Source organism: Vulpes lagopus, chromosome 6 (assembly GCF_018345385.1).
Source record: "Vulpes lagopus strain Blue_001 chromosome 6, ASM1834538v1, whole genome shotgun sequence".
Taxonomy (NCBI): domain Eukaryota; kingdom Metazoa; phylum Chordata; class Mammalia; order Carnivora; family Canidae; genus Vulpes; species Vulpes lagopus.
The window spans coordinates 28,683,018-28,709,922 of NC_054829.1; the positions used below are offsets into that span (position 1 = coordinate 28,683,018).

The 26,905-nt window shown below is 35.5% G+C and overlaps 1 protein-coding gene across 9 annotated transcripts in view; it reads right to left on the minus strand.

Annotated features, from left to right (window-relative positions):
• Positions 1-26,905, minus strand: part of PCNX1 (pecanex 1) — a 163,651-nt gene that overhangs the window by 16,764 nt on the left and 119,982 nt on the right. For all 9 annotated transcript variants that reach the window (XM_041759637.1, XM_041759635.1, XM_041759633.1 and 6 more), the window contains 10 exons: positions 24,128-24,269; positions 23,213-23,390; positions 20,456-20,564; positions 19,504-19,633; positions 15,793-15,851; positions 13,766-13,981; positions 7,408-7,661; positions 5,128-5,358; positions 4,212-4,312; positions 3,277-3,427 (listed from right to left, as the gene is read on the minus strand). In XM_041759637.1, coding sequence (XP_041615571.1) covers positions 3,277-3,427; positions 4,212-4,312; positions 5,128-5,358; positions 7,408-7,661; positions 13,766-13,981; positions 15,793-15,851; positions 19,504-19,633; positions 20,456-20,564; positions 23,213-23,390; positions 24,128-24,269 — 1,571 coding nt within the window. The remainder of the gene's footprint in view (positions 1-3,276; positions 3,428-4,211; positions 4,313-5,127; positions 5,359-7,407; positions 7,662-13,765; positions 13,982-15,792; positions 15,852-19,503; positions 19,634-20,455; positions 20,565-23,212; positions 23,391-24,127; positions 24,270-26,905) is intronic.

Below are 26,905 nucleotides of genomic sequence, written 5' to 3' on the forward strand. Positions count from 1 at the left end.
TCTAACAACCATGTAATCTTCAAAGAGACTAATGAAAAAGGTAAAACAGAGAAGGAGGTAAGCTATTTTACAACATGATTAAATAGAGGACAAGAACATGAGAACACATGAAAAAGGCAATTTTGCTTCATTTCCCTGAGTTCTGAGTCTTTTATTTATTTATTTATTTATTTATTTATTTATGATAGTCACACAGAGAGAGAGAGAGAGAGAGAGAGAGGCAGAGACACAGGCAGAGGGAGAAGCAGGCTCCATGCACTGGGAGCCTGACGTGGGATTCGATCCCGGGTCTCTAGGATCGCGCCCTGGGCCAAAGGCAGGCGCCAAACCGCTGCGCCACCCAGGGATCCCAGTTCTGAGTCTTCATTTACAAATTGGACTAAAATAATCTTCTGGATGTATACGAAAGCACTAATATGCTATACAACACTGTACAACTATAAATATCACACAGATTAGAGCAGTTTTTATTTATAAAGTAAAAGCATAATATAATCAATTGGAGAATTTAAAATAAAATAGACTATAAAGGAAAAAGCAAAAATTAAAACACCTATAAAGTGTGCTAAATACACATTGATAATGACTGTCAAGGCAAGAGTTAAATGAAATTTTATATTTCTAGCTTTCTGGGAACAAGATCATTTCAAGTTTGAGGTACAATTTACATACCTCATTTTACTATACCATCTTAAGTGCGCAATTAGATCCATTTTGACAAATATGCACACTCATATAATCACTGCCACAATATAAAACTTTTCCATCACCCCAAAACATTCCTTCTTGTCTTTTGGCATTCAATCTCCACATCCTAAGGAACCACTAATCTGCTTTCTGTGGCTATAGACTAGTTTGGCTTTAGAATTTTTTTTTTAAAGGTTTTATTTATTCATTCATGAGAGAGAGAGAGGCAGAAACACAGGCAGAGGGAGAAGCAGGCTCCATGTAGGGAGTCCAACGTGGGACTCGATCCTGGGTTTCCAGGATCATGCCCTGGGCCAAAGGCAGGCGCTAAACCACTGAGCCACCCAGGCATCCCTGTTTTAGATTTTATATAAGTAAAATCAGATAATATATTAATATATATATATATATATATATATATATATATATATATGTATATATATACACACACACATACATACACACTTTTTATGTCTGGCTTCTCCTGTGTGCATAATGTTTGAGATTCATTCATGTTGTGTTATCTAACAGTAGTTTCTTTTTATTGCTAAGTAATATTCTATCATGTAAATACACCATAATTAGTATGTTTGGCTGTTGATGGACATTTGAGTTGTTTCCAGTTTGGGGCTATTACAACCAAAACAGCTAGGCACACACATGTGTAGACATAGACTTTCATTCTCTTAGGTTATTATCAGAGGGAGAATTGCTGGGTTGTATGGAATGTGTATGTATATCCTTTCTTTTGATATATAAGCCTATTGTTCACTTTTATGAACAATATATGAAATATATGAGTATAATATATGAATGTTGGAGATTACCACAACCCAGCATCTGGCTCAAAATGATGCTCAATAAATATTGTTCTGGCTACTGCATAGGTCAATCTCATCCTCCTCAAAGGTAAATCAGAATTATGGAATTTCTCCAGGTTGTATTTGTGTTCTCTACCTTCCCCCTTCCCACCAGCCTTCTGTGGCTCCTGGGTTCCTGATTCCAACTCCCACCGTTTGCCACCATTGCTGTCAGTCATGGCTACTAAGAGTGAGCTGTGCCCAAGTGTGTTGGGCCAAAATATAGGTGAGAAACACTAATAATGCCATACCCAAAGAAACATGTAAGGAAATGGATCTGGCAGCAACAGGTAAAAACAACTGTAGGGAGAGATAGGGGCAAAGACCTAAGGTATCACAAAATACAGATTCCCTATGCCTCATCTTCTTCTCTGACAGAGAAAACACCTGTCATATTATTTAGAATTAACTAAAGATGTCTATCTAGAGCTGTTAATCATGCTATATAAAAGAGTATTTATCTTTTATATATATAGCAGATATATTAATAGTGATTAAGTGCCTTTTGTATCTTTTATATATATAGCAGATATATTAATAGATCAAGTGCCTTTTGAGAAATTCTGAAGTTTTAAAAACATTTTAATTTAGTCATCTTTTTCTTTTAAACACACTGATTAGGCTCAAAACTATAAAGCTAGTCTGAAGATGGAAACTCTGTTCCCAAATGTGTATGTTCTCCATGATCCTCAAAATAGTACTCCATTTTCCACAGAGCCTTTCTAATAATATATCCCTTATCAGTAATTTCCTAAATAATATGGGACATTGACTTCATTCCAACAGTTTATATCACAATAAAATCACTTGAGGAGTAAATTCACCCTTTATTTAGAGGAAAAGAAATTCAAACATTTGAGGACAGTAGATGCATTTTAGTGAAGTTTATCATGTGGTCTTTGTCATCAGATCTGATGACTACTGTCAAGTGGAATGATTAGAGTAGCAAGTCCCAGTACTTAATTTCCTAATATAGTCTTGAAATGATCCAGGGCTTTGGATATGTATTTTGGGTCCGCATTTTAATTTTATTACCCTACTAGTTTAACTGAGGCTAAATCTGTCCTAATCCTCTATTATTCTATATAACATGCTACATGAAACTCATAGTTCAGTAACAGCAGCACTAACAACCCTCCTGAGTTGCTACTGCACTACACTGGGAGTTGGCTAACATTCACCTACAGAGTGATATTCACCTACAGAAGAGGTTTGAATTACACTCATGTGAAATGTGAAGTCAAAACAAGAATTATACAAGCCAGAGAGCTTTATTTCCAGTTTGTCACTGCTGACAGCTTTCAAGTGCATGTCCAGATCAGTCACTCTCTGCTATTAATATGCAAATTCACCCTTAGAAACACAGGTTTAGGCTACTAAGATCTAATATCTTGCCCTAAGTCATGTTTTTCTGTGTTTCTTTCTTTCTTTTCTTTTCTTTTTTTAAAGGTTTTATTCATTTAATCAAGAGAGAGAGAGAGAGACAGAGGCAGAGACACAGGCAGAGGGAGAAGCAGGCTCCATGCAGGGAGCCTGACGTGGGACTCGATTCCAGGTCTCCAGGATCATGCCCTGGGCTGTAGGTGGCGCTAAACCGCTGAGCCACCCGGGCTGCCCTGTGTTTCAAATCATAGTATTTCTCAAAAGGTTCCTAAGAAATGTAATTTGGAAGTCAAATGAACAAGTGCCATTAAATACCAATAATGCATTATAAGTCTCCTTTTCTTACCTGATGAAGTTTAATGGACATGCGGATTCCTGGGACTACTACTTTCCTTAGCAATTCCATGTCAGCAAAGATCCATTCATCTCGAATTGAAGAGATACGGAAATCTCCCTTAAATAGGGCATGCAATCCATAGAGGAATGACTCTAAATTACTGTTAGGATTGGAGATAAAAGTTTACATATTTTGACAAAGAACTTCCATTACACTGATTCTTACATGTAGTTGTGCATCAGAATCATCTGGGAGTGTTTTGCAAATACAGATTCCAATGATTATACTAATGTCAGCACCTCTGAGTCAGAATCACAAGGAAGAGGGGCCCTTTGACCTGACACCCCTGTTTATGAAAAACTATAACAGTAAGTCCATGAAAATCAACAATAGAGCACATAAGCCACAAAAATGTATAGAGGGACTAATGGAAAACATGTAGTAATCACAAAAGAAACTAAAATATGTAATATTTCTTAGCTCTAATTCATTCAGATGTATATGTTAAGAAATTCAGCTTATATTTATACTTTCCAAATATAATGTACTATATTAACTATATTAAAAGCATAAATGCTCTGGACCAAAATAAACTACAAGGAAATATGGAAAAATGAAAAAGAGATAAAACATTAGAAAAATAGATATAAAATGGGAGAAGACCAATCAAACTTTATGGGCAATTACTTTTAAAAATGTCTTAAATCCATTAAATTCTTATTATCAATAGTTACCCACACATATGTGAATTTTAAAAGCCAGCTATTAACCACTTGGGAGAACTCAATTGTATTCAGCAAAAGATCTATAAAAAACAGTATGAGAAGAGACTTTTGTAATAAACTAGCACAGAATGCTTCCATAAAAACCTATTTCAGATTTTTCAGATTTATGTTATACAGCTTTTCCTACTCTCTTCCTGAAAACAGAAATGCCTTCCTTACCTGGACATATGGTGGGATGCAGTTCCCAAAGCTCTCCGTCCCAGAACACAGAGTCCATAACAAAGAGTCACCAGGGATGAATCTTTGTCTACATCCAGTGGCTTTAAAAAACAAAGAATATTATAGTTATCAGAAAGGCAAAAGGTATTTAACAAATCAGAAGACAGCTAATAAATCAGAGGATGAAGAACTTAACTAGCATATAATTTCTAGGTCTTCAAATAGTTCTAACAAGAAGAAACTTAACAAATCAGTATAAAATGAAGTATGAATGTATATGAGGAGTTTCTTTGAAACCTTTAAAGAAAAATCCAATGCTTAACAATACTGGAACATATTTTTTTTAAAAAAACCTGACTTCTATAAAATATTAGGATCTTAGCAAAACATCTCAAAGTACTTAATGGCATACATCATTACTAATAACGTCCTCTGCTGAAAATACAATATTCTAACTATCAATTAGTTGTTTCTGGACATAGTCCAGCAAGCAGGCTATTAGTGAGAACTCTATTAGCCTATGAATGACTATACTAGAGTAAAGAAAATCAAATTGATACCTGTGGATTCCTGCTTCCCCTCAACCTCTGAATCTTTTTAACAACTAAACGTCCTCAGATGGTCAGAGAGAAGAAGATCTGGAAAAACTATCTCATAATAAATGGAGATATTCTTTCCATCTCTGAAAAAATAGACTCAAAGAATTACAAATGAGGGACACCTGGGTGGTCACCAGTTGAGCATCTGCCTTTGGGTCAGGGCATGATCCCGAGACCCCAGGATCAAGTTCCACATTGCGCTTCCTGCATGGAGCCTGCTTCTCCCTCTGCCTATGTCTCTGCCTCTCTCTCTCTCTGTCTCTCATGAATAATTTTTTTTTTTTTAAAGAATTATAAATGAAGTGAACAACCTCTACCTTTGCTCTTCTGGAAGAGCAATACTCTATCCAGTTGAGGTAAATCACACAGAAACTCTCCCTGGATATGCCAGCTAGTCGATGGTCATAGTCCTCATCAATGTTTGGATTAAATGTTGGGTCCACGTCAACATAATTTCGATCTGCACACAGACGTAGTCCTTCCTGCATTGTCTCATTGGCTAGCCACTCCTCTAGTTTAGAAGAAGTTGTAACATAATAAATGATACCCTAATGGGGAAAAGATTAAAAAAAAAAAAACCCAAGTTAAGTTACAATTCCTCATTAAATAAATTCCAATGGTTTATACTGATTGTATAACTAAAAACTATTTTATTCTAACTCAAAACTCTAAGAATACACTTTAGGAATGCTGTAAAAAACACACCTCAGGCCTTTCTGAATGTCTGAATGAACAGTTAATTTAATACTTTAAAAGTCCCAACCATAAATTCAGCTAGACAAATTCAAAACAATTCCTTTCCATTGATTTTAGAGCTTTTAAATTTAGGATATTTTAAGAGAGATAGAAAAACTTTATGTTATGCATTTGACTTTGAGAAATTTCTCCCAGAAAGTTGTTAAATCATTTGATTCTAGGTCAAGTTATGAAACAAAACTGATAGTAAAGCAATGGAAATATAACTACTTAGAACCAGAGATAGAAAATGCCATATATACACACACACATGCACAGCATGTAAAAAATGTAAAGTCAATCTATTTAGTGTCCTGAGACTGTGTTCAACCAACCATTAATTATAAGGCTTAACATTCGGGCAGCCAGGGTGGCTCAGCAGTTTAGTGCCACCTTGAGCCCAGGGAGTGATCCTAGAGACCCGGGATCGAGTCCCATGTCAGGCTCCTTGCCTGGAGCCTGCTTCTCCCTCTGCCTGTGTCTCTGCCTCTCTCTTTCCTCTCTGTGTTTCTCATAAATAAGTAGATAAAATCTTAAAAGAAAAAAAGGCTTAACATTCATTGCAATCAGCGCAAATAAAGTGGTACATAGAGGCAATAACACAGCTATGGAAAAACCCAGATATGGGTCACTAAAATTTAGCACACATTTACTTCTTTAAAATAGTGGCTTTGCCAGCAAGCTGACAAAGCACAGCTTTGCTGTATTCTTGTAAAATATTTCGCAAAAACAGAACACCTGTAAAGAGCTAACCTTGCCCAAAGAGAGGTTTGGTTTTTGCCCTTGGATCCTGGGAAGTAACTTCTACTCCCTTGGAATGTCTTACCTGATTAAGAGTCTTTGTTCACCTATGAGCTTACAGCCATGCTCTCTAGAGGAGCTGGAAACTAAGGCTGGTCATGTGGGTAGTCAACCACATCTAAGCGACTATGCTCCAATAAAAACTCTACACATCAAGGCTCAGGTGAGTTTATTTGGTTGACATCAGTCTGTGAGTACTGTCATATGTTGTTGCTGGGAGAAATGGGCATTATTTGCACAACTGCACTGAAAGAAGACAACTGGAAGCTCATGCCTTGGTGTCTCTAGACTCTGCCCTATATGCTTCTTCCCCTGGCTGATTTTAATTTGTATCCTTCTACTGTAATAAATCCTAAACATAAGTATGATGAGTTTTATGAGTCCTTCTGGCAAATTACTGAACCAGAGAGTGGCTTTTGGAGACCCCAAAATTGTAGCTGGTGTTACAAGTGAGGGTAGCATTGGGAATCTCCCAGATCTTGCAACACTTTTATTCAGGTTATTGAAAGCAGTGCACGGCAGTAGTTAACAGCAAGGGCTCAGGAGTTGGACAAGCCTAGATTTTAAATCCTTAACTCCAATTGATATTAGAGGACATTGGGCAGGTAACTTTTGAGTCTTGTTTATTTGTAAAACGGAGATATAACATTCCTTCAGAGAACTGGGTCAGATACATATACATATGCATATTCCTTAGCCCAGTGCCTAAAATATAAGTTTCATATGGTAGCTATTATTATTTATGAACAAGTTCCACTAAAGAAAGAAATAGCAAGGTATACTTTACTGACTTAAAAAAAAAAGTTCTCTAGTACCCATTAAGTAGGCTCTACTCTGGGCATGGAGCCCAAAGCCGGGCCTGAATTCACGATTGTGAGATCAAGACCTGAGCTGAGATCAAGACTAGGACACTCGACCCACTGAGCTGGCCAGGTCCCCCAATACTAGAGAATTTAAATCACCACTACTTAGAAAGCAAAGCACAAGTGTGAGAAAAAAAAAAAAAGTCTTTCCCAAGAACCTCCTACTATCAGAAGATCCAGCGAGGCACATACCCTTACCTTGACATAGTAAGTGGTAAGTACTTTCCGAAGATCAAAGACTTGAAGCATAGAGGCAGCACTATTGTCAGTGATACTATAACCCTCCAGAATATATTTAGTGACTATCACTTCCCAAGCTAGCCAACGCTGGCTAAATGCAGCATTAAATGAAAGCACATGAGGAATATGGCCAGGTTCACAACAGCAAAATCCTTCATCTTCTTCAACGCCTTCAGTAATGGCCTCCACTTCCCGCTGTTGACAGTAAGTACCTTCGAGAGTGAGAGAGAGAGAGAGAGAGACCACTGCATACATAGGAGAGAATAACCACATGAAGTAGAAAAATGAATGCTTCAAAAACACAGAAATTTAGGGGAAAAAAAAACCATCTTTTATAGTAATTGAAAGTATGTGATTGATTTGCCTTGGCATGTTCATTAGTAGACTGCAAGAAGCTCCAGAAACTAGGCATATTATGTATTCCCTTCCTGCAGAATTACAATATGTATTATCACATGAAAGGTTCTGACATGCAGTAACCTTAATTTTCATTTCCTGATCCGAAACTTTGAGTTTACAACTGCATTCATATCAAATGAAGGCCGATGAGTAAAGGGACATGTCATGATGGTCTGAGTTAGTTCAGTGAGGGAAGAATGGAATTAGAAGTAAATCATTGCAGGGCACACAATATAGACAGATATATAGAACTTAAAGGACTGTGAGCTCTATTGATCAGTACCATGTCCATAAGGTAAGCAGGAAAGTTATATACATATGTTTGGATATATAGACTGTAATGGTTCATGATAATTTAATCCTAAATCCATCACTGGGCAGCCCCGATGGCCCAGTGGTTTAGCGCTGCCTTCGGCCTGGGGTGTGATCCTGGAGACCGGGGATCAAGTCCCATGTCGGGCTCCCTGCAAGGAGCCTGCTTCTCCCTCTGCCTGTGTCTCTGCCTCTCTCTGTGTCTGTCATAAATAAATAAAATCTTAAAAAAAATTAAATCCATAATTGCTTTTTCTGTTGCCAAGTCCAACAGTAATAAGATAAAAAATTACATCATTGGCATTTGAACTTCACCTGCTGATAAAGTTTCAATTAGATATGAGCTCTGATTATTCAACACTAGCAAACAATTCTTTGAAGTTACACTTTTTTATACAAGACACCAAACAGGCGTTTCCTGCATAAATGTTACTGAAGTAAAAATACAAAACCAGAATAAATACAGAATCACACCTACAGCAATCTAGTGCCAGCAAAATATCATCTGTCACACTTGTGTTAATTTTTATTTTGCTTAGTGGCCTTGCTTCCACTTAATGAGTAAATTCCTTATATTCTATAAGGACTGTAAGGGGATTACACTTAATTTTATAAAGGCACATATTTAGGTTATAGTAACTTACACGGACTTCACAATAATCTTTTCGTTTAAAGAGAATATGTACATCATTCATGCTTGAAAAACACTGCTTTGAGAGAAAAAAAAGAGCCATGAAACCTACCTCAGGTGGTGCTGGTATAAAAGACAGGCAGAAGAGGTAAGCAGGGCCGGGCTAACTGAGCTGCATTGTTTGGCGCTCTAAAACTCTCAACAATGCTATCATTTCCTTTTCTGTTTAATTCCATTGCTGAGCACTTCCAGGACAATGTCACACAGTGGTGAAAAGAAAAACCCTGGCTTGAACCTGACATGAACAGCTGCCTGCTGCAGCTGACCCTCACACAGGGTCATGACTACAGATCTACATCCACAAAAGTTTTTTAGAATAAGGATATGTGTAATTTTATAAAGTATTTTTCAAACCAATAATGGAAATGAAATTCAATAAAATCTTTTGGTATATTCTGAGAGGAGCATATTTTGTTGTTTTTCTCCTATAACCTATTAAAAGATGAATTCTATTAATTTGCTTTCTAATACTTAATTTCAAAAATGAAATAAAAATGGCTCAACTAGGGAGAGATATTTAAAAAAGGACTGATTTCTGCTTATTCTAGGTTCTGAGGATTTTTGCATCTAGAGTCACAGTGAGTTAAACTACACTTAGTTTTTAGCCAGTTTAGCCATATTTTGACATCAGAATTACAGTGGCTTTATAAAAAGCCTGGAGAAATGTTCCTTCTTTACCCATGTGCTAGAGTAGGCTAAAGAGGGCATAAGAATGATTTAGTTTCTAAAAGAAACATCCTGGAAATGCCTGGGAGGCTCAGTGGTTGAGCATCTGCCTTTGGCTCAGGGCATGATCCTGGAGTCCCAGGATGGAGTCCCACTTGGCTCCCTGCATGGAGCCTGCTTCTCCTTCTGATGTCTCTGCCTCTCTTTCTCTCTCTCTGTGTCTGTCATGAATAAATAAATAAATCATCATGAGATTGGGGTTTTAAAACTGTGGCATGAGGCTGAATCTGTTCCTTAGATTTTATGTGTTATTACTTCATTTTATTCATTCTGTCACCTTTCTGAAAGGTTCACTCAAAGGTTTTTAAGTAAAGGAGATGACATAATACCTGTATTTTATGCAGATCACTTTGTTAATAGTGTATAGAAAAGATATGCAGCAAGAGGGAACTTGGAGATTTTGACATTTACTCAGAAGACAGAATGAGATCCTTGTTTAGAGCACCAGAATAAAGTAAACAGAGTAATTGATGTGGGACGTTTTTTACTCTACCATACAAATCCTCAAAAATATTTTCTACTGCCACATGCCCTAGTAATACATTTTTCTTAGGAAGTGAAGTCAACAATAAACTTAGGAATTAATATTACCAACTGAAAAAAGAACTCAGACTTGGAAAGGGATTCTAGAATACTAGTAAGGAATTATCACTATTTCCTGGATTAGCTCTTTTAGTCACTCCATAGCGAATATTATTGGTAAAACAAAATAAAAACTGGCAGTTATGAAAACTAGACATGTTACAAGTAATTTGAGTAAAAACTAAAAGGAATTCAATTAACATAATACATTATTGATCTATAAATTTTGACCTGGAAAATCGTACTTGGTAGAAGCAATATTTACAAACAGAAAGTTAACACTATAGAAGCTATGGTTAAAAAATTTTGATACACAAAAAATGATTGATAACTCAAATCTATGACATAAAATTTACATGGAAAAGAATATTAAGAATATCAGTGAAATAAAAATGGAAATGAAATAAATATAAAGGGATTTAACCAAGACATATAGGAAACTGATCAAGAAATTTGTTTAGTTAAATGTCACATGGCATTTAGCATCCACTACAAGACACAATAAAATCAAGGAATTAAACTGACTTTGGGATGCTTGGGTGGCTCAGCAGTTGAGTGTCTGTCTGCCTTCAGCTCAGGGCAGGATCCCAGGATCCAGGATTGAGTCCCACACTGGGCTCCTTGTAGGGAGCCTGCTTCTCCCTCTACCTGTGTCTCTGCCTCTTTCTCTCCCTCTCTATGTCTCTCATGAATAAATAAATAAAATCTTAAAAATAAAAACTGGCTTAATGGCAAATACCCCAGAAAACACATCAAAATGCTCAGGAGATCCAAATATCTGCCTTGCAACATACTGATACTCTTGATTAATATTTTGAGAGGCAGGAGATAGATAGGACAGGGAATAATACCCTGAAGGAAAGAAAATAACCAAAGATCACAAGATTTGAACAAGAATATAATCATATCTCATGAGAATTCTGGAATGCAGAGAAAGGAGAAACAGCTATTTACTTACATCATTTAATCATACTATAAAATTAACTAATTGTGTATTATATGCTAACTGATGGAACAGTAACTAGATACATATTAATGAATGAAGCAGGTAGGATTCATGCCCTTGAAGAACTTAAAGGTTTGCAAAATACACTCTCAGGCCAAATCCAAGCTAAGAATGGTTCTTATATTTTTAAAGCATTGTTAAAAAAAAAAAAAAAATCACAGAAAAATATGCAATAGAAAATGTGCATGCCTCCAAAAGCCTAAACTCTTTACCATCTGGTTCTTTATAGAAAAAGTTTGCCAACCCCTGGGCTAAAGAAAAAATAAGCTTCAAATAAACACAAATAAATATTAAATTATGAAATTATAATTATGCTACGTGCTAAGGAGGTAAAAATGGCAGTATAAGAGATAATCATGTGGGACAGATGGTTAGAGAAGGCTTCTCTGAGAAAGTGATATTTAGGCTAATGCTTAAAGATAATTAAAGAATTAGCCAGATGGAAGACTGGTGGTAAAAGGGGAGATGGCTGGTACTTTCTGGGCAAAGAGAAAGGCAGTAGGAAGTCCTTAGTAAAGAATTTAGCATAGTTAGGACCTGAAGGAAGGCCAGTGTGGCTACAGTGAGTAAGGATGAAAGTATATAGTAGAGTTGGAGAAACTGGCAAAGACTAGATTATAGTGTGGTAGGGCACGTTAAGGAGTATGAATTCTATTTTAAAAGCAATGGAAAGCCACGGACAATTTTAAGCATGAAAGGGATATGATCAAATTTGCCTCAAAACACACACACACACACACACACACACACACACACACAAAAGTCTATGGCTGAGTGAAGACTTATAGACTCTTATAGCAAGAGATACCTCTTGCTATCCAAATCCACCACAGGTTCAGATAGTAAGATGTACTATGTTCCCAAATCAGTTTGAGTTTTGTTTGGCAGATAGAGTTTGAGTAGCAAAAAATTTGTCCAAAATTTTCCCGAATCTACTTGGTACCAGAGAGTCAAAGCTGAGAGAGAGTATTTGGATCAGTTTCCAATTTGGAGAATTTCTGACCAATATGGTGAAATGAGCAAATCCTAGAAAGGGCCCTCTTCCAATTCACACAGAAAGAAATGCTAGATAAAACGGCCTCCCCACACAAATTTGTTTAAAAAAAAAAAAGTTAAAAAACAAAGATGAAATCTTCAGGTACCAACAATTTAAAAAGAAGTTAAAGTCATGGCAGTAATAGGTGTAGTGGTGAGGAGGTACTGACTTTTGGATGAGTCTAGTTGGTTTAGATTTGAACATTAGGTAAGACTAGTGGGATGGAATTAAGGTCCTGGGCTTTGGGAGAGAGGCAGAAACAAACAGGAATAGGACATTCTGAAAGAGGGAGTGGATGACAAACATCACAAATGAATAACAAACATCAACTTTTACTGCCTTAATTTGAGTGTCATACAAGTACAATCTTATTTCCAGTGTGTAATTTGAGAAAAGCACTTGCTCCATTAACAAAGGTATTTCGTAAAAAATGTCCAAACCTTCTGATTCAACATCAGGGTGAAAATAAAGCTATGGGGTATACGTCTTTTTTTTTTTTTTTTTTTTTTTTAAGATTTTTATTTATTTATTCATGAGAGACACATAGAGAGAGGCACAGACAGAGGCAGAGGGAGAAGCAGGCTCCAGGATCCATGCAGGGAGCCTGACGTGGGATTCGATCCTGGGTCTCCAGGATCACGCCCTGGGTTGAAGGCAGCGCTAAACCGCTGAGCCATCCGGGCTACCCTATGGGGTATACGTCTGATTTAATCCTCTAGCTAGCCTGTTCTATCAGCCATCTTGGGCCAATCTGATTTGAACTGGTTTCTTGTGACTTCTTTGTTTTGGAGTACTGTGAGGATAGGCCTCTAACTTCCCTGAGAGCTGGCCCTGACTTCCTCTTTACTGACTTCCAGGCATCCTGTTAGAACCTAACCAATTGCCTATTCTAACACAGCTGTATAACACTGTGCACTAAATGCCACTGACTTGTTCACTTTAAAACTGTTATTTTGATGTTATGAGAACTTCGTTTTCAAAACCAAAATTTGTTTGGCACACAAAGGCATGGTGTCTACATGAAAGTACTTGGTAAGCCACACATAAAACACAGCATTCTATGCTACCAGCCACGAAACAAATACAGGTAACTTCTCATAAAGAGAATGGCAAGGGAGCAACCACAAACAACAGAAATTCAGGGGATCCCGGGGTGGCTCAGGGGTTTAGTGCCTGCCTTTGGCCCAGGGCATGATCGAGTCCCACATTGGGCTCCCTGCATGGAGCCTGCTTCTCCCTCTGCCTATGTCTCTGCCTCTCTCTCTCTGTCTCTCATGAATAAATAAATAAAATATTAAAAAAAAAAAATTCAACATCACCAAGAAAATAGTGAGTTATAAAAGAATACTACCTTTACATATTTTAGCATACTATAAAAATGATTCTTCTTTGAATGTGAAATTTGGGGAAAAAAATCTAAGAATTGCTCTTTTAACAACTCTTCTCATTTCACAATTCCAAAGACTAAGGATCTAGTGTCATGATAATTTTAATTTGAGATGTAAACACATAAAACTCAGATGTCATAGGAATATGTTACAGAAATAGAAGGTGAATATCTTACCTCTGAATTCAAGTCCCCGCAGCTGGAAAGTGACCAGCCCGTTGCCTATCTCTATAAGATGTACTAATGCATTGAGGTAGTCAGAGGCAAGAATGAAACAGTCCCCTGTACTGTAGTTTCCCCATCGTCCTAGGAGCAAATCACCACAGAGACTGTGTTGTAGGGATCTGGTTAAATGTTCATAAAAGATGGAATTCAGATTATTGTCATCTGATCCTGTAAGAAAAGATTAAATATGTTACGTTTTACCCTAAGTCTTCATTATATCAACCAACATCACTAAAAATATTAAAACTAATTTTCAGTTAGGATTGTATCTATATTTTTTGACAAGAAAACTAATATTAACACCCATACAATTACTATATAAAAATGAAACACAGGGTGATGAGAAAATTCCAAAATTTAGAGTTAGAAGTCACATAACTTCTCTGGGTCTCTGGCTTCCATCCATAAAATGTGGGAACTAGATTAGATGAAATCTAAGGATTTTCACCTCTTTAATAACCACAACCTCCTCTATCACTATTCAATGAACTCCAATTTACAATTAAAACCACACAAGAGAAATGAGGAAGATAAACGGAATTCAGGACTAGAACAAAAATATGTATTAATAAAGAAAGTGGGTAAAGGAATACAAAATTTGAACAAAGTATCCAAAATGAACAGAAGCTGGTCCAAAAAAAAACCCCCAAACAACCAAGAACAAAACAAAAACCCATAAAACAAATCCCTGAATATTGAGATGGCTAAAACTAGTTTAATAGAAATAAACTATATATATATATATTATATATTATAAACTATATACATATTTATATACATATATATAAATAGCAGCAAAGAACCTATAAAACTTATTAGTCATCCTTTAAGAAAAAAAATAGGATAAAACTAACCATCTTTATAAGTAACCCATGCAAAGCAGTAATCTGTAAACAGGTACCCATAGTATAATAGTGGAGAAAAGCAAAATATACAAAGCTTAATATTTATTTTAAACTCAGCCTAAACAGTAAGACAATGAAAAGGGCATTCCAGACACTAAATTCAGTAAGATGGTCATATCTAATGCCCTGTCTATTCATTACAGAAGTGTGCATATTCATTCAGGACACGGTCTTTCTGATATGTGAGATGGCATCACTAGCATTGTGAGAATTCTAAGCCCCTTATATACAAGGGCATACTAAGGCTGAGATAGTTGTTTTATCTACCAGAATGTGATAATGACAGGCATCAAGGAACTAGTCCTACTTAAACCAATTTTATAATTCTAAAACTATGTGATTATTGTTAGTTTCTCAAGTACAGCATTTGAAGGAATCAGCATTTGAAGGAATTTGAGAGTCAAATGGATACAAATATTCCAATCTATCTGAGAGTAAGATTTCTTTTAGTAAATTAATACTTTGGAATTCTGATTTATTTCTTATGGTTGGGTTAGTGAGATTCACCTTCTGTGTGTCAGATTACTAATAGGTAGGCAGACAAAAGATGTTTCCCAAACGACAAAATTAAGGAATCAGACTTTAGATAATGGTATCACCACCAAAATGTCACCTAGTGAAGCTCTATCTTGAGTGGTTATTTGGTTCCCCCCACATGATATCTCTATATACAATAATCTACACAAAATTAAATGAATATTTACCTAAATATTTTGGGAAGTGGGGGAGGCAAATATATTAATACACCTATTGGGAAGATTGCATTCTCTTTGATACACTTGGCTAGTTTTAATTTAACTGTTCTACTTTTTAACCTATGTAAGAAAAATCTTTGAATGGCATTTTTTTATTCCTGTGAGCATTCTTAAAATGCATTTTATAAAAGATGGGTATATACATTGTAGATACTTGAATTCACATATCATTTGCTAAAGCAGTACAAAAAACAAAGGATATAGAGTCTTTAAAAAATGAACACCTTGGAACTCATTCAGGATTCCCAAAAAGTTAAGATTAAAATATATAAAACAAATTCCTTAGACTTGCTTCTTTACTCACAAACAGAGCTTTTACCTGGATTTCTATCAAGCTGGGAAGCCAATCTGGTATTTGAATGATCCACTCGTTTTGTGCTGAAGAAGGCAAAACAGAACATTTTTAGTAACCTTTAATTAAAAAGGAAGAAATTATGCAATAGAAATAAAATAAATATTATCGCTTCACAAATATCTCTAAGAAAAAAATCTATGATTGGCATATTGATAAAACTCCTCATTAGTGTACTTTTAGGGGTAAAGTTTTTTACTCTCCCACCTCCATCATACATAAACACAGGAGTTATTTCCTAACTGGTGTTTCAATGAACAGGGTGTAGAAAGACATTAATGAATTGAATGCCAAAAAAAAAAAAAAAAAATTGATCAGGAGGAAACATGCACACTATATGCAGTTCTCAGAAATACATAGTGCTTCTGTGCTAGGGGAAGGTCCATCTATTAAGGTCCAGTAGTACAGTGTTCCTAGAACAGTGGTTTCCAAAATGTGGTCCACAGAACCCAAAAGCAGAAGACTCAAGACCCTTTTAGGGAGTTTTCCAGATCAAAATGATTTTCATAATACTGAGCTGTTATTCACTTTTTTCACCATGTCGTGGATAGTGCAAAAGTGCAAAAACAGTGGATGTGGCTACTGCACTTTAACATGAATGAAGACTGTGGCACCAAACTGTATTTTTCACTGCCAAACACGAACAAGAAAAAATGAACAGAAATTCAAGTTTTGCTTTAAAATCCTTTTAATAAAGCAATTAAAAAATAATTTTATTAAATCACAATCCACCCCTCAGTACAGGTCTTTTCAATATTGCATGTAGCAAAATACACATAAAGCACGTCTGCTGCATTTTGAAATAGGATGGCTGTCTCAATGGCAAGCATTCGTGTAGTTGTTTGAAATGCAAGCTGCACTAGCAATTCTTTTTTCATGGAACACCATTTTTACTATGATTATTCAGACTTGCATACTTGACAGATACTTCTCAAAAATGAAGAAAGTGAGTCTTGTCCTATCTATCACCAATAACAAAATTCAAGTTTCTAAGCAACAATTAGAATTTGGGAAAAAATATATATATTTACCATAACAAGCCTGATAGCTTACTAGTATTACTTACTAAGATCTACATTACCCAGTAAACCAATATTTTCTAGATGATCAATAAATGCTGTTATAAGGTTATACATGGGTAAAAAAAAATCCATTCAAAGTGTAAGACATATAAGTGGATTTTGATGCAACACAATTCCAAAAGTTCACAGGTCCAAGGGCAGGAAGCCCCTAGATAGGCCACTTTGACATGAACAGTATTTTGAGTTAAAAGTAATCAAAACCTAGCAGATTCAGGAAAAGATCTTTACCATCCTCAAAAGAGCTATTAACAGAGATTCTTCTTCACCTAAGAAACTTATCTACATAATGGGGCAACTTTTGTTTTCCAAACAACCTTTTTACTTTCTTGTTAATGATCTTTCTCCCCTTTGCATGCTAATGATGTGGGAAACAAAGGCAGAAGAAAAATTATTAAATTTCCTTACTACCTACAGCCCACTGACAAGTCCTTGAGACAGGCAGAGTGACCTTTCTCTAGGGCCTCAACTGCCTCCATGTTGACACTTGGCTAAGGGCAAAAGGGCAATCCTAGCCAGCTCCCCCTCCCCCTTCACCCTGATCCTCTAAGCCTACTTTTAACATATAAAAATTTAAAATTCCTTTAGAAATTTCCTTTCTTTAAAAAAAAAATTCCTTTCTTTTTAAACCCCTCAAAATACATGTTGGCAATCATCCTCCAAGCATATGACCCACCAATATATATCTGAAGGGTCTCATGACTAAGGGTTAACTAGACAGTGATAAGTGACTTTTCCCAACAATAGCTAGCCCCCTCAAGGTCTTGGAAACCTTGCTTCCAAAATTCCTTAGAGACTTATGCTCTCTCTACCCCCCCCTCATCTCAAGACCTCAGTGCAGCTCTGTCCCTGGGTGCTGTCCTCCTTCTTCCTGCTTTAATAAATCACCTTTTTGCACCAAAGACGTCTCAAGAATTCTTTCTTGGCTGTTGGCTTCGAACTCCAACATCTTTTCCTAAGACCCTTACCCCTCTCCTGAGTTCACAGAAGCATCATGTTACCTGTCTTTGGAATTTCCATATCTGTGTGGATTTCCCACATGTATACTATTAAATTTGATTTTCTCCTGTTTATCTGTCTCCTGCCAATGTGATTCTTAGTTGAGCTAGAGGGACCTTGAAGGGCAGAGGAAATTCTTCTTCCCCCAAAACAGATATGGTTTTAGACTCTATATTGCAACTGATCTTTACAAAACTATCACGTGTCGACTTCTAGTGAAAGATCAAAGAAAAATATACACAATTGCCTAAAAAGGCTGTTAAAATACTTTTCTTTTCTAGTTATGTGTCTGTGTGAGGCCAGATTTTCTTCATATACTTCAACTAAAACAACATATTGCAAGAACAGATTGGCTGCAGAAGCAGATATGAGAATCCAGCTGTCTTTTACTGAGCCAGACATTAAAGAGATTTATAGAACTACAAAAACAGTGACACTCTTCTCACTGAATTTTTTTTTTTTTTGGTGGGATGGAAAATATAGTAATTTTCATTACAAAAATATTACTTATATTAACACATAATAGATTTATTGTTGCTATTTTTAAACGAAATAATAAACATCTGAATTTTTCTGAGTGTTGATTTCTAATACAGTAGCTATCTGTAGATAAAACCTGTACCAACAAAACTCATTGGAGACTTTAATAACTGTGAAAAGAATAAAGGGGTCCTGAGACCAAAACTGCTGCCACAGAGATTATTTTGGATTAAATTTAAGTTAGCTGAGAAGAACAGAATATAAATAACACTGAAATTCATTTTAAAAGAGCAATGCCATATGTGGTTTTACATTAAAGACCAGAGCAAAAGTTTCATATCCCCAAGCTAGTCCATTGTTAAACAGGTGATACTACTACTTTAACCAATTATATACACTAATGTGTGAAAGTATAGACAGAAAAGAAGCAGTCATGGAGATGGCCTGTACAATTACAAACTAATATAAGCTCTTTCTGAATCATTAGGTTAATACATGTTAAAAGCCTTAAAATGTTTAGGCTTCATGACTCAGTAATTCCCCTTCTGGATAATCTTTCTTAAATTTAAAAAAAAGAAAAAAGAAATTTGGAGAGATTACATATAAGGATAGTTAGCAGGCATCAGATGAAACAGCTAGCCAAAGGAACTAAATCTATTTGGAGAAAATACTTTATGCACAAAGATGGTCATTAAAAAGTAAGTCATCCTTGTGAAAAAACAGAAATAATCTATAGAAAATTTAGCTCTGCAAATAGCTATTTCTAAGAAAGCTATAACTAATAACAACTGCTATAATGAAATAACATCATATGGCATAAAGATTCAGAGTAGTAGCAATACGGAACCAACTCAAAGAAATAACATTAAAAAAGAAAAATGAGTATATTATTAAAAAAATTGGTCTTAAGAAATCTTAGAAAAACTGGCAGAGAAAGATGTAGTTATTCTAACTCTTCTAATTTTATATGACTTTAAAACTTTAAGAGTATTTATACAATAGTTTTAGCAAAATATTTCAACAAAAACTATTAGCCATGTATTACTATAATAATGCTGTTGACAGTTTTTCTTAGTAAAGAGTAGATAAAATTGGCTTTCAAATGTTTTATTGTACTCACTTATAATCTCTCTCCCAGAATTTCACAGGTCGAACATATGAAGTGATGAATATTGCACTTCCCAGAAAGGGATTTAGTGGAGTAGAAAAAAAGGCAGATACAGCAGCCTGAACAAACAACATAGCTGAATCTATGAAAAAACTGGTTAAGGATTTTAACACTCATCTGAGTGAGTGCACGTGTGCACGCACACACATACACACATAAATACATCTCACAAACACACTGCGATTACGGCAATGAGAACAATGAGGTTCAACGGTGGAGTGAAGAAGGGGGTGCCATTGGACAATACAAGGGGATACAAGCAGAAACACACAGCCAGGAAAAGTACAGCTTGGCATAATGCTTTGAGGGGAGTCAGAATAAATATTTGCTAATATGTATTTGGTAAAAGTCCATATACTAATTCTTGAATAAATACGTTTGGGTTTAATTTTCCAAAAGATCAAACTAAAATTTACGTATACAAAAAGTCTGCATTTCAACATCTATGTGGTCACTAACCTTTACTTTTATTTAGAAAGTACTTTTAAAGAAATGAGAATATAAAATTTTAAACATAGTTCAATTACAATGATTATGAATGTTTATTTTCATTCATTTAAAAATATTTCTAAGGATTTCATATTTATTAAAACTTCCTAGACTTTAATACTGATATATGTAAACATAAATTTTTAAATGAAAAAAAAATTTTAAATGAGATTACTGAATTATAAAACCTTAATACTGTCTTCATGTTTAGATGATCTGTAGGTCAACAATGCTGATACAAATTCAAATTAAACAATCAAAATTGGTACAGGTGTGGACTCAAAGGACTGAGAATATCTGATAATCTATCAATTAATAGCCTATATTCTATGCCTGTGAAAGGTTATGCCTACAAACCACATTCACAGTAAGGATATGATTGCCCTTTCTTACACAATTTTTATTAGAAGGATACGGGGCACTGCAAAGGGCTGAGCAAAAGCATGAAAAGCAGAACCCCATGTAATTTGCCATGGGGCAATGTAAGTGTATACAAACTGCAATTTATAAAGGAGTTCCCAAAGCTGTAGGAGGAAAAGAAAAACAATCAGTAAAAAAACCTATCATTAGATACTTGAATTAGAAAATGAAAGACCTCTAAAATGTATTTTTTTTCATAATAGGAAAATGGCATTAAAATTATTTTTCTTTGCATAAAATGAAAAGACATATCAACTGCCAAAACACTGAACATATATTTAAATAAAGACAGCTAGTTGATTTATGGACCTGTGTTTCATCTGTTTAAAAAATTCAATGCCTTCTTTTGGTTATATTACTACTACTACAAGCAAAACACAGAAAGGTAGGAAATCTAGACGTTTATAAAGCTTAAGTAATTCATACATATTTTTATTCCAAGACACGTTTTCATCAAATTTTAGTGCTTTGAAAACGGAGTATGTTTTAACTGCAATGTCAAAAGAAATCTGAAAGCAGCTAGGCAGGAAATAAGTTGTAATACAGTTGTCCATGCTTGTCTGCCTAAGGATTTAGTAGAACATATCAGGGATCTGTTCATACTCTTCAATTGTTATTGTCAGTACAAAAACAACACACAATTTTATATAAATTAGGGCTTGTTTTGTTGTTGAATATATCTTCAACACTGAAACAGAATTATTGTGTTTGTCCAAAACTGCCTCTGCATGTCAGGCAATACAAGGCCCAACTCAACAAAACAGACACTGGATCTTGGGGCAAGAGGTTCATACTAATTCGGTGCTGTGATTCAGGCACTAAACACCTCATATTTAAATTGTTCAACTAATTGCAAATGAACCTGTTTAACTTCCAATTTAAAAAAGAAATTACAATGTCAACCAATTAAAAAATGCAGATGAACTTCTGCATTCTTTGCCATGATTCAAAATTATGCTGGTAATCCTTGATTATCAATGTGATCAGGATGACAGGAAGTAAAAGCAGCATGTATATTATCAAGATGTCATTATAACTGCCTAAAAGCAGTAACTCAGAAAACTTCAGATTCTAAATGTGAGTCAGATTGAACTCAAACTTTGACTCTAATGTTAAAGAAAAAATTATATGCAATTACAGACAAGTGGTTAGTAGGTAAAATCACTTTTTATACATTCGTAGTAGTTTTTTCCTGTAAGATTTTTAAATTGCTGGTGCATCTTAACAATGATATCTTAAAAAATATATCTAGAGATCCCTTGAAAATTACTTACTATCACTGTTAAGTTCTGTCAACTAACTTTACATAATTCAAAGTCCTTAAAAAAAACAAAAAAAACAAAAAAAAAAAACAAAGTCCTTAAGGGCAGAACGCTCTCTATTTGTTCACTAATGTAGCCTAAGCATCTAGAACAGTTCTAGAACATTGTATGCTTTCAAGAACAATTTGCTTAGCAAATGAAAATATTAAGAATATCCGAACTAATGCAAATTAAGTCTATTTCAGATATTGTTTCTACTTTATTGAAATTTTCACTTTTTTTCCCAACCAGTAAAATAAGATGCCATAAAATTTCCAAGCTAAATATTTAAATTTGTGAGAAACCACATGCTTCTTTATACAAACAATTCTTTCATTAACTTTCTGGCTTCCTTCTTTGGTTAACCATGCTCACTAGAAGAGGAAATAAATGATAAAAATGCATACAAATTAGTGATTGAACAAATACAATACTGCAGTATTTTAGAAGCTACTTAGTACAATGTTTAACAAAATATTTTGAAATTGACTATTACTAAAACCTTGTTCAAATTAATGGTTTTCCATGTACTGTTCCCATCCTAGGTTAGACTTCTAACACATCTAAATTACTGTCATAGTCTCTTAAACTGTTCTCCATACCTTTAGGTTCTCTCTTCCCCAATTCATCCCAAATGTGGCTGACCAGGCTAACTTGCCTAAAATTGGGCTTTCATTGTGTTTTGTAGCTGTCATATGCTTCAGCTCTCTGTTACCTATCAAATGGGATAATATATGTCAAAGTCCTTTGTATGTGGTCAGCGTTAACATGAAATCTAAGTTCTATTTAATTTATAAATAATCTGACTCACAACTGTTTCACAATCTGTTTCATTTAGAAAGGTGGTAGGGTTCAGCAAAAAGATGGTTAGAAAGGGAAGCAGAAGACCCAGGTTTTGTCATCTCATTTGTAAAAGGACTAAAAGGACCTTAGAAGAGTGGATAATAAACTTTAGAAGCATTCTGTAATTTTCAGAGTATTCTGCAAATGTCACCATCAAACTAATTTCTGATTCCTCCCACATGGCCTCCCTGGCCTCAGTACTATCTTCACTTAGCTATCAGGTTATTTCCTCCCTCCATCTATCCAGCAGCCCACAGCCCAGTTCCATTATTACCATGTCTATTTCCAGAATTATTCAAAACCACACCCACTTTTGGAAGATTCTAGATATATAAAAATACATAGCTAATGGTGCTTCTCTAATTTTTCTATATAGCTTAATCTTATCTTCCTACCTATAGCAAGAAATATATCTTTCATGGATCATAGTGACTTAGCATTACTTAGGGATTCTAATATGCTCCTAAATAACTGATTGACTGAAAAAAGATATTACTTAAAAGATAATGAAGCAAATGATATGCAGGCAGAACCCTCCCTAAACAGAGTATTACCTAGGGCGATACTTTTTACAGATAGGGATATTCCTTTCAGTGAGTGATAATTACCTTGTTGAAGAGTATGGACATGAAGAAGAGATCCAACAACATGGTCTCTGAAAATGCTTCATAGTCAATTTTGAAGAAGAGCACAGTAAAGATGACTGTGACATACTGATATGTAGGGCTGCTAAAAGAGGATCGTAGCAACTTCAGACCAGCAATGGTGATCATTAAAGCACCTAATCTATAATATAAAGAAATCACAACTCATTAATCAATGACTGAAAACTTTAGAAAATATACTAACTTTAGAAAAATCACTATTTCATTTACTATGCTTACAAAATATATATATATCAAATATAAACTTCTAAAAATGATTTATATAGCTAGGCAAATCATATTCTAAAATAAACTATTATAGTATTTCCTTTTAACAATATGTAATTGATTCTTATTCTTTTATATAAATAAGAATGTTTTTAAAAAGTAAGTATTGTAATTCTAACATATGGTTCTCCAGTTTCTGAATATTTTTATTTCTTTAATATTAATAGCATTTAGCACATAAAAAAACGGGTATTAAGGCTTACCCAACAATATCTACCTTGTCTACTCAGTGGATAGGCCTATAGAATAATTGCAGAGGCAAATGACCACCTATATTGCTTGACTTACACAGTACACAAAAACATATTTCTCAAACTTACCATCTAATATTAAAAATTAACTTTATTAATAAATGACTCCTCATAAAATATTAGTTGACAATAAGATGTCCAGAGTAATGATACACAAGAGCAGAAACAGATGTTCAGGAAGGGAAGTTAAAGACACAATTTCACCTGAATTTTTTTTATCTCACAGTGTATTGCACCAAAGATACCCTAAATTATTTATTTCTACTTGATCAATGTCTTAAGACATTGCTTATGACAACCCCTAGCAGTTAAATATAGATGAGACGAGTATTGTACTTACTCTGTATCCAGTTTTTTTGGACTAGCAATTGTCTCTGCACTGCTACTAAGTTCATTGAGAACAATCAATGGATAAATGATATTCTTCTCCACAAAAAGAAGCCACACATGAAGTTTCTCAAACCACATCATAGTGGCTGCATCTAACAAGGTAATACAAGAAGATCATATCATCTAATGTATAAAATACAGGTGTGCCTCATTTTATTTTGCTGTACTTTATTACACGTTCCAGATACTACCTTTTTTTTTTTTTTTAAACAAAATGAAGGTTTATGGCAACCCTGTGTTAAGTCTATCGGCACCATTTTACAACAGCATTTTCTCACTTCATGTTTCTCTGTTACATTTTGGTAATTCTTACAATACTTAAAACTTTTTCACTATAATTATATTTGTTACGGTTATCTATGATCAGTGATTTTCTTTTTCTAAGATCTTATTTATTTATTCATGAGAGACACACAGAGAGAGAGAGGCAGACATAGGCAGAGGGAGAAGCAGGCTCCATGCAGGGAGCCTGATGCGGGACTCAATCCCGGGTCTCCAGGATCACATCCTGGGCTGAAGGCAGGTACCCAACCGCTGAGGCACCCAGGTGTCCCTGATCAGTGATCTTCAATGCTTCTGTTTTATCATCTTTGGGATAATATGAACTCTATCCACATAAGATGGCAAACTTAACCAGAAATGCATGTGTTCTGACTGCTCTGCTGACTGGCTGTTCTACCATTCTCCTACCTCCTCTCAGCCTTCCCTATTCCTTGGGACTGAAATTAGGCCAATTAATGACTCTACAATGGCCTCTAAGTGTTCAAGTGAAAGAAAGAATTGAATATTTCTCATTTTAAATCAAAAGCTGGAAATAATTAAGCTTAATGAGGAAGGCATGTTAAAAGCCAAACTAGGCCAAAAAGCTAGGGCTCTTGTGCTAAATACTAGTCAAGTTGTGACTGTACAGGAAGTTTTTGAAGGAAATGAAAAGTGCAACTCCAGTGAACACACAAATGATAAGAAAGTGAAACAGCCTTACTGTGGATATGGAGAAAGGTTAGTGGTCTGGAGAGAAGACCAAACCAGCCACAATATTCCCTTAAACCAAAGCCTAATCCAGGGTACATCCCTAATTCTCTTCAATTCTATGAAGTCTGAGACAGGTGAGGAAGCTGCAGAAAAAAAAGTCTGAAGCTAGCAGAGGCTAGCTAGTTCAATGAAGTTTAAAGAAAGAAGCCATCTCCCCATAACATCAAAGTGTAAGGTGAAACAGCAAGTAATGATGGAGAAGCAGCAAGTTATCCACAAGATCCAGCTAAGATCATTAAAGAAACTGGCTACAGATTTTCAGTGTAGACTAAACAGCTTTCTATTAGAAGGAGATGCCATCTGGGACTTTCACAGCTAGAGAGGAGAAGTCAATGCTTGGCTTCAAAGCCTCGAAAGCCACGCTATCTTGCTAGGGGCTAACACAGCTGGTGACTTTCAATGGAAACCAGGGCTCATGGACCATCCCAAAAATCCTCAGGCCCTTCAGAATGCTAAATCTACTTTGCCCGTGGTACTATAAATGAAACAACAAAGTCTGGATGATAGCACATCTATTTATGACATGGTTTACTGGATTTTTTTAAGCCCACTGTTGAGGCCTATTGATCAGAAAAAGAGATTCCTTTCAAAAGGATGCTCTAAGCTTTTACTAAAAGGCCAAGGAAATTTGCTTTGAGAATGAATAGTCAAGTTTGGTATAGAAGGCTTTTAAAAGCATCAGAGTTGGGGATCACTGGGTGGCTCAGCAGTTTAGCGCCTGCCTTCGGCCCACGGTGTGATCCTGCAGTCCTGGAATCGAGTCCTGCATCAGGCTCCCTGCATGGAGCCTGCTTCTCCCTCTGCCTGTGTCTCTGTCTATCTCTTATGAATAAATAAATAAAAAATCTTAAAAAAAAAGCGTCAGAGTTCTCAAAACGAGTTAATTTATCTCCAAATAACTGAGGAATCCTCTATCATAATGCACTAACTGAAGAAAAAGTTTGAGGTCAAACTATTGGCTTGTTTAATCACAGATATATAATAAATGATTACATAGTTATGAACTTCTATTATTTCTCTAAAATGAGGAATTATGGTATATCACAAGTCATAGGGCCAATGAACAAAGACCAACTACTTACAACATGAAAGTCAAGTCAGAGTTTAAAGTAGACTGGCCCTCTTCCTCTTTTGGGGGGCATTTTATACTTTATTCCAAATCTGAACAAGAAAGAACATTAAAAGTGTTTTAAACTTTTCATCTGATCAACTCTTTTATACCCTTCTCTAGTGGGACATAGTGTTATCGATAGAAACAGGAACAAAGTTCTCTCTATTCCCCCATGCTTTGAGCTAAAAATATTTCAAAGAAATCTTAAGGAGGACTGGATTGCCTGTACATAGAAAAGAAAACTTAAGGAAAGGATAAGGACTGGAGAGAGAAGCTGTAGACATGCACAGGATTGGTCATTGAGAGGTCTATGAAGAACAATATAGAAAGAAGTCTTATTTTGTGGAAGTCAGTCTTGTGGCACTGACATTTATACTTCAACTGAAATTAAAGCATCCTGCAAAAGGCTTGACTCATTACAGCTTCAAATCTAAGTATAACAGGGATGCCTGAGTGGCTCAGCAATTGAGCATCTGCCTTTGGCTCAGGGTGTGATCCCAGGTCCGGGGATCGAGTTCCGCATCCAGCTCCCTGCGAGGAGCTTGCTTCTCCCTCTGAGTCTCTGCCTCTCTCTGTGTCTCTCAT